Source organism: Volvox carteri, assembly GCF_000143455.1.
Source record: "Volvox carteri f. nagariensis unplaced genomic scaffold VOLCAscaffold_47, whole genome shotgun sequence".
Lineage (NCBI taxonomy): Eukaryota > Viridiplantae > Chlorophyta > Chlorophyceae > Chlamydomonadales > Volvocaceae > Volvox > Volvox carteri.
This window is the reverse complement of record NW_003307590.1, coordinates 612,409-621,786: the sequence shown is the minus strand read 5'-3', so window position 1 is coordinate 621,786 and position 9,378 is coordinate 612,409. Positions and strand designations below refer to the sequence as shown.

The 9,378-nt window shown below is 49.4% G+C and overlaps 1 protein-coding gene across 1 annotated transcript; it reads right to left on the bottom strand.

Annotated features, from left to right (window-relative positions):
- Positions 1-1,521: 1,521 nt before the first annotated feature.
- On the bottom strand, positions 1,522-7,918 carry VOLCADRAFT_95849 (uncharacterized protein; the record flags this gene model as incomplete). Its single annotated transcript, XM_002954899.1, has 8 exons — positions 1,522-1,670; positions 1,854-2,175; positions 2,891-3,015; positions 3,524-4,526; positions 5,093-5,610; positions 6,451-6,957; positions 7,254-7,551; positions 7,736-7,918. 8 exons carry the CDS (start codon positions 7,916-7,918, stop codon positions 1,522-1,524), a joined length of 3,105 nt encoding a protein of 1,034 aa, XP_002954945.1.
- Positions 7,919-9,378: the final 1,460 nt, after the last annotated feature.

Sequence of the window (9,378 nt, the reverse complement as noted above, 5' to 3'; positions counted from 1 at the left end):
GCATATCACTGGAATCTTTGCCAGTAGGGAGGGCAAAGGACGGCAAGGGAAGGCAAGGGAGGGCAAGGGAAGGCAAGGGAGGGCAAGGGAGGGCAAGGGAGGGCAAGGGAGGGCAAGGGAGGGCAAGGGAGGGCAAGGGAGGGCAAGGGAGGGCAGAGGAGGAAAGAGGAGAGCAAGAGACGGCAGAGGAGGGAAGTGGAGAGCAAGGGGCGGCAGAGGAGGGCATGAGAGGCCAAGGGAGGGCAAGGTATGGCAGAGGAGAACAGAGGAACGCAAGGGATGGCAGAGGAGGACAGAGGAGAGCAAGGGATGGCAGAGGAGAGCAAGAGAGGTCAAGGGGGGCAAGGGTTGGCTGAGGAGAGCAGGAAATGGCAAGGGAGGCTAAAATGTTGTGGACTCATAGGCCAGCAGTTGCTTGGTTGTGTATGCAGCAGGCATGAAGGTGGGGTTTGCATGCAAAACGTCGGGTTGTATGTGGTGGAGCAGGTCACTGGATATGAAGGGAGGATCTTGAATCTGAACATTGACATCTTTTCTTCTATCTTAAGCTCAGGGCCTACTTTAGGTGCAGCACGTTGTGTTGCAGTCACGAGAGACAGGATGCAGATCATTCAACCTTGTGGCCTGCTGGTGGCTGTAAGTAGATATTGGCGTTGAACTGCTTTTCAAAAGCAGTAGTGCTTCGTATGCTAAACTGTGAAGCACAAGGATACCTTACGCCATGTAAGTAGTGCCATTCGTTTCATGCCTAAATTCACTGCAGCAGTAGTGCTTTTGGAACAGCAGCCTGGATTTTCATCCAGTCAATTAGTGCCTTGCTAATAAGCGAGGTAATATGCATGATTGATGATTTTGCTTGAAACGTATGGTTTGACAAATAATAGGCAAAAGGCAGGACATTTCGTTACAAACCGTTCAAGAATGTTTGTTCTAAACGAGGTTAACCTCGTTTAGATAACGTTATCCATCAACACCGTGAGACAGAGCTAAAATACAGTCTGAAAACATCTGACAAGCCTTAACAACGGCTAACAGCACCAATTCCTGTTCTACTTCTCCAACATGGTTGTTAACAGCCAGATCCACCCGCCGCCAGCCCAAACATCGTCTGACAGCCCCATCACTGTTAGAGAATCTGTTAGGCTAACATTTCCTAACAGGCACGCCTGTTAGCCGCTGTTAGACCCCCTATGAGTTGGTAGGGTTGTTTGGCCCGAAGGAGAATCTGAGTTACCTAATGTTACTTAATGTCCACGTCAGAATAATGAACCCATCATGGCTTTATTATGGTTTGTTACTAGCATAGCATGCTATCTATGCAGTGACTGCCACAACGAACTCGCTGTGATCTGATCGCTAGCTATCACACCAGTGGCTACCTATCACACCGGCAGCTATGTACCCCGCCAGCAGGCTTACATAGCTCCATTCATATTCTTTTACGTCGGTGGAGGCGCTAGGCTGCCGCTTCCTGGCTTTGCAGGAGGGTCGGCCCTTTCTGTATCATTGCTGTTGTTGGCTTCATGCATCAGCAGTGCTGGAGCAGCAAGCTTGGCAGAGGCCTCTTTTTGCCAGTTGATTTCGGAGGATATCCCTGATCTCCAGTGCTATCTGAATCATTTCCCACAACTGGTAGAGGATGACAGCAAGCGAGGTGAGAAGAAAGCACACTGCGTGCAGCAGGCAACAGAGATGGGACTCTTGTTATTTGGGTGTTTGGCTTCTGTAACATGTAACAGAGCTCCCGAGGGAAAGGAGGTTATGCGGAATGCTGTCTTACTTTGCTATATCCACATAGCTACTGAAAAGGCGGCTGATTGTCATTGAAGTAAAACGCTGTGGCACGCACTTACCAATCATTAGGTATGTCGTTGGTGCATTGTTGCCTGGATGGGCATCCAGTAGTGCAAAGGCGACTATGAATACTATTAGCTCAAGAGCATGGCACACAAGCTCCATGGCCTGTCTCTGCCAGTCAACAAACGGCCGCCATATCGCCAGGTATAACACCATGGCAGCCTGAATCACGCACAGCAGAACCATCTGCAACATGCTGCGTGTCTGCAAGCTGAGGAAGCCAAAGATGCAGGCAACGAGGGCCTTGTGTGTCGCATTTATTGCCCCAACGGACAAGATCATCTTGGTCTCGCGGCCAGATGACACGCTGGTGTTTTCCTGCAAATAAAACAACAGAACATCACAACCAAGGTATAGGGGTTAGACTGGTTAATTCATCTGTCGATTGGGAGGGAATGGCTGTGTAGGACCCCATATACAGGGCCCCATATCATATGGTATAGGGCCATACCATATAGTATGCACGGGGAGGTCACTATGGAATGAACTTTGGACCGATGTTGGACCGATGTTTGGACCGATGTTTATTATTACCCTGTTGCTGCCCACATCACACAACATGCCTACGGTGCCTAGATGTCCGCCCTACGGCATGCCAATGGATTCAGGAGGGGCTTTTGCTGGATAACGATTCACTACAACCGGAATACAATTGTATTCCGGTTGTGGTGAGAGGGCATGAGAGGGCATGAGGCCGGGAGCATGGGAGCCCGCATGCTTAATCGTCTGCCGATAGATTTTCATGACGTGATATCTGCCTTATCTATCTGGACAGCCACCGGCTGGTGATTGGGCGCCCGGCTTGTATGAGCCCGTTACACCTTTGGCGAGTAATGCAACTCAAGGTGTAACACACACAACGTGCTTTCACAGCTGATGGTGCTTTATCCACGTTCCCTATTTATGGCAGCCCCGATCCTTCTTGCAGTGCAGGGATTTTACCAGCTGGTATAACCCTGCTTCATCAGGGCATGGCCAAAATAAATTATAATGACGGACCCTTTCACCTCAAGCAACCGAAATAAGGACTTACACCGACTGCGTCCTCAAACAGGAACTCGAATCTTGCTAGGAGATGGACTGGCGGAGGTGTCAGGTGCAGCCACAGTGGCCAGCAGTCTCGCCGGTACTGCAGCTGGTACACAGGCACCTGCTTGCCTGCAAACAACAGTATTATTCGCATGTGCGCATTTGATTGCACCAGATAGTTGCATTTATTTGTATACTGCCCGCGCTGGTCCACGCTGGCTAAATATGTACTACCATATTTATGCATGTGCATACCTAGCGGCATGCTTGTGTTGTTTGACTCGAGTATTACCCAAAAATAAATGCAGCTGCACATACAGACAATCTTTAACAGGAATACTGCCCAAGCAAGTAAGTATAAAAGCCTCGATTAACGGAGCTTCTTGACGATCTTCTGTAAAATATTCATTTTTGGACGCGGTGTCCCAAACCAGGTATAATATATGTGAAATTAATAAATAATAATGGGATACAATCATATTTAATTAAATATATGATAGTATAAGACGTGTTAGGAGGTCCCCCATGAATGTCATCTTGCATGCCCACCGGACTCCGGACTCTGGACTCCGGTGCTCGGAGCACACAAAGCTTCCCGCCGCCAGCTATACATACATTTGTCGCTGTCAGCACTTACCTGGGTACAACGCCAGCAAATGTTTGCCCACAATGAGCGGGGCTAAGTAGGCAGGTGCATACTCCGGCATTTTGAATGTGGTGCGCCGCCGGCGGTGAGGGGCGACTTCCGACATCAAAGACAACTTTGCCTGTCCACATGACTCATGGCTGCCGAGCTTTCCTTGGCCACACAAGCTGGGCGCCTCTGATGACCGAGCATGTAGGGAAGGTGTCGGAGTTGTGCGGCCAGGCACGTCCATGGGAAGCACTGCCGGACTATAATCTATTTCTGCAAGGACATTGTAATGCTTGACGAAGTCCTGCTGGCACTGTATGCCGTCGTTAATCCCATCACGGCTGCTGCAGTCCATGCGACCTCTCATCGTGCTTCTTGATGACAAAGATGTCAGCAGCGTCATGGCGGACTTCAGGCCGGGCCGAGCCTGCCTTTTCATGGAACGACGGGCTCGAGGTGATGCTGCGGCGCCTGATGCCGTGACGCCGGAAGGTATTGGAAGGATGATGTAGGGTCGTTGGGAGGCGGGCGTATGGGAACAATGTGTTGGCAACCTGGTGGCAGATGTACCATCTTCCGTTGCCTCCCCCACAGGCCCTGCTGCAACCGTCAACAGACAACTACCAGCACTACTGGAGAGCTTGGACCTATCACCATAAATCGGCTCACAATTTTCCCCGCTGTTGCTTCTGTAGCTGGCCTTGGAGTGTGGCCTGGTTGGCAAATCATCAAGCACGCGTACGGGCTCTGCTGCTGGTACCATCACTTGTGAGTCGCCAGCCAGCTTCGACGCCTGGTTATTGGATTGGACAGCCTCTTTCCATGCCATGTGCTTGGGCAAGAGCTTAGGTGTCGTCCAGGCGGCCTCTGCAGTGGGAGGATTGGCTTGCCGCCCCACATCATCAGGCCCATTCAGCCCGTTGTCAGTATTATTGCAGGTGTTGCTGTAGGATCGGTAAAGGGGATCGGTGTTACTGCCACACTGACTGTTATCGCCGCTGTTGGCCTGTGCCCAGCAAAAACAGAGGAAAGGGGTTATCCACGTCGTTAATAACAGGTAAATTGTCTGTGAAATGGGTGAGGTACGGCTGAGCCATCTGCTGGGCGTATCCTGTCCATTCATATAGCCTTCGATTAATATGGCGGTGCACATACAGTCCGTAATGTACTCCACATGTGGACCCTCCTAATGCCTTCCGCTAAGATAGCTCGGATAGCTGAAGTGAAAGCACAATGCATAACCTGACCTCCAACGGGTTATTGCAGAACGAAGAACATAAGCTGTAATGTGTCATCATCGAAGTGCAGAGGTGGACACAGGCGGTGGTACATGTGGGGTTACACGCCGGCGCCACACAGGCAGGCGCCTGCCTGTACTTCACAAACTAGCCCCTAGAACTAACAGATTTCTTGATCCAGTTAATAGGGAAAACTTAGTCAGTCAACACCCAGCAGCCGTACGGCCAAGCAGGGCTCCTGCTCTTGCTAGCCATGCGCAGTCTGATCATGCACACAATCGCATCTCGCTCGCAGTGATGCCTTAAGGCTCATAACACTGTTCTTGTGACCGACCTTGAAGCTGTTGTGCCGGCGCCGCTGTGGTCTCCCATGCCGCGATGGCACCTGTGATTGATCCGAAAATTGAAGGGCCTGCTGGTGCTGAGGTTGTGGATGGCCACTCAATGCTGCTAAGCTTCCGGCTTTCTTTAGCGATGCCTCGATGCTAGTCCTAGGCACAGACCAAAGCGTAGGATCTCCTTCAGTAGCTCTTGCTGAAACCCTTTTCTTCTTGCTGCTTCCTTGCGCTACAGCAGTCATGTGGGCGCGTGATGTCTGCAGCGGCACCCTAGCGACTGAAAGTGATCCTTTGGGAGGTTGCTTTGGTAGCAACCGGCCTCTGGGTGCAAGCAAGCCTTTGGCAAACGGCTGACGTAGTGGTAACCGAGGTGTAGCCTTGTGCGAAAGGTCATTGGGATTTTGACCTGGAGGCCGCTGGCAGGAACTAGGTGCAACGGGTATTCGGTTGCCAGCAGCAGCAGGAGCACCGGCATCTGCAGGTTCTCTGCTTACAGCTTTTGTGTGGCTGCAGCCTGCAAGCCGTGGGCGATTATTCGGGACATATGTAACATGGCGATTATTCGTGGGCGATTATTCGGGACATATGTAACATATGTAACATGGCGATTATTCGTGGGCGATTATTCGGGACATATGTAACATATGTAACATGGCGATTATTCGTGGGCGATTATTCGGGACATATGTAACATATGTAACATAAGATGCTTGATGCCCCAAACATGCTAGCAGTAACGGTGATATCGATGTGGCGGCATTATTATTGCTTAGCGATTATTCTGTTGGGGACGGCTTATTTTACTACTGGCAGGTTATTATACATCACCACGATGTTAATGCGGCTCAGGATGAACGTGTTGATTGACCATTACTACTTGTGAAACACATGCACAACAACCCTATGCCTGTAAAACATTACGGAACAGCCCTTCCACCGCTGTGTACTAAATATGCAATGCATGAATGAATGCCATGGCGTTGGACAGATGTGTAGGATGCGCTAGGTGTAGTATCCTGGAGGGCATATCACGGGATCTGCATCTGCCGATCGGTACTTTTCTGAAGTCTGGCGTGATGTAAAACTAGGTAAACTCGTGAAAACGATTTTTACTCACTCATTTCTTTCGACATGGAAACTCGCTTGCCTTCAGTATTTGCCATGCTATGTCGCGTTGCAGCAGCAGGCAGCAATCAATTTGGTGCGTGCAGGTTTGTTTCACGCAAGCAATACATTTCTGCATTCCATGATGGTTGTTGTAGGTTGTAAATTGATGGGTGGTGCAGATGGTTGCCTGCAACCTCCCCAGTAAACAATCATGCACCCACATTATTTTTACGTTTGTATTACGCACCAGGGTTCGAGCAACTGGTGCTTGTCGCCCTTTTCGCCTCGACTCCTGCGTTCCCAGCAGTAGTCACAATTGCTTCTGGTGTTCCGAAGGAACGGGAGTCACCCTGATGTTGGTGCCCAGGATTATTCTGATGGTTCACACAACAGCCTTCTGTAGCTGCTGTAGTTATAGTGGAGTCTGCTGTTCCAGTCTGGATGGATCCCAGCAGAGTATTAATAGTCGTAGGAATCTTTGCTGAAGACTTAGCAGCATCCCGTGCTGCTGCTGCTGTTGTTGCCACCACTGCTGATTCATCAGCCGTAGGCATCAAACACAGTTCACCGCATTCGCTAGACTTGACGACTTGGTGAACATGGTTGCCGCCAGCGCGAGCAGGGATCCGAGGAAGGGCAACCATCCGGCACTTTGTAGATTCTAATGCCCTTATCGAAGGGAAAGCAGTTTTGCTTTGGACACCACCGCCGTCCAAGCTTCCAATCGCTGCATCTTTCTCCGCGGCCACCTCTTCTGCATCGCATTTGCCAAATGCGATGCAGATGCATCATCACAGACAGACAGTGTCGACAAAAACTCGGGTTAGCAGTCCCAGCTTAACAGGGCACACCTTCTGTAAAATGTTTGGTTGTCTATAGATCGATCTCTGGTATAAAAAATGACAAGGACCGTCGATTCTATTAAACCAAGGTGCGGTCTAAAGACGACCAAAACATTTAGACATGATGACGTCCTATTAGGCACGTCCCCGTTGGATCCCGCTGACGACAGAACGCATAAAGCACTGGCGGAATTGCTGAACATCTTACCAGCAGCAGGTGTCCGCGGCCGCGTGCACACCAATGGCGACGCGGTGGTTCGATTCTCTGCTATCTCTGCAGCAGATGGTGACTCGGCATGTCCGTCTTTGCTGTGATCTAAATTCAGATCGTTGGGGTCGCCGCAGCCGCAGCTAAGTGCCTCCAATCCCACCAAGCTCCTCGGAGATCTCCCAGATTGATGATGAGGGGACAGCGACCGGCGACTGATATCGTCTTCACGGTGTTGCGTGTCCAAGGCTCCCGCAACCTGGTTAGGCAGCTTGCACTCCCCCAAAGAATAAGGTTTCTGCAAGCATGGATGCCAGCAGTGCACACAACTGTTTGGTTTATCCCTATACCATATCCTTACCCACTTGTTTGTTATCATCATATGCGTGCTACTTTATTTGCTGTGAAAATCATTTAGATGCTGACGACATGCCTTGCGTGTTATCGTTTCCCCGGTTAAGATTCCCTCCTTGCTAGCTCACCTTCTCCTCCAGGTACCATCGGCACACCGTCAGCCACCAGAGCAGCACAAAGTAGGGCAGCACAACGCACGCCAACACGAACACCGCCAGGATGTAGCTGAAACGACGCTGTGTAGTCGCAGGAGCGCTGAGCGTGAGGCACGAATAGAAAATTATTGCTACCAGCAGTGGGCCTGAGTGCATCGGTAATATTAGGTGAAGATGATTAGTTTCCGTGATTAAGTGATAAATGGGCGCGGTAATAACCAGTTTCTTGACATCTAGGTTTTGCTGTACTTGCGCACTTTGCCAGGTATATCAATCGTTGTATGCTAGGATGGGCTGATCCAAAATTAGATGACATAGATAATGCGTGACCGTGTAGTATCTTGGGCTTATCACGGGATCTGCATCCGCCAATCGGTACTTTTCTGAAGTAGACCGATAGGCATCGACCGACAGGCAGCAGGGTGCGCACTAGCTCGCTTGGGTTGGCTCGCTCTATTCATTGGATACGTACGTACATACAATGGTACCATTGTTCATACGTTGCGCCGGTGCTGTAACAACGAGAACAACTTTGAAACTAATGGATACCAGCGGCAGCAGGCCGAGAGGAGGATAGAACCCGGGTCAGGACTGGGATACCGAGTCTCAATACCAATTGATTGTATCACGTCTTTTTGCAGAAAAAAACGATCTGCGGATCACAGATCCCGTGATACCCAGGATCCTACATCATGTATGTGTATACGCTGAAAGAAAACCTAGGATAAACCCTAAAGTATATATGCAATGACGTCTGTACGAAATGCGATATTTCCTACATGTCATCCGTTGTTAGTTAGCTAGCGTTATTTACAACAACAGCAGCAGCAGCATGCTAGCTACAGCACCGTGTCATCATCGCCAAGTCGTTCATGTCACCAGCAGCCAGGGGGATAATACATTGAAGCATTAACTTGTCACCTAATAACCAGCGACGGCAACATAAAGAGAGCCAACACCTAATAGACCCTACAAACGCGGAGGGGGGTTAAGAAACTTAGGAGAATGCTTAAGAACGATAAGAATGTCTGAAGAACACGGAGGCGTCGGGTGTGCATTCTTAAACATTCTTACACTGGGATTAAGCGGTTTTATGTAAGTATGTCATATAAGTATGCATTAAGAATGCATCAGCCATGAAAACATTCTGTAATGAATGCCTGATGGAGCTCTTATAGTTCCAGGATAGGTAATATATCACAGTGATTGTGAAACAGTGAACATACCATGAAATTTCATGAAAATCATGATTTTCATCTTGGAACTATAAGAGCTGTTGACGATCATCAACATGTGTCTAGGTCTAGAGCTTAGATCTAATAATGCGAGATCTAACAGGTTTAGACCTGTTAGATGGATTAGCGAGTTCATAGATATTTATGGCTACATCGATGGCTACACCAATGTAGCCAATAATTAAATCCCCTATCAATCACCATGAATATCTAGTGGGCCGCACTGCATATACATCAGTGTACACTGATGGAGGGTGTCAAATTGGCGGCCCATCCTTGCATTCTTGGGGAGTCTTGCCAGATGCATGAACATGCATCCTGTCAGTTGGATACATCCTACACCCTCTTTCCATATCCTCAAGCCAATGCTTGCTAACATCC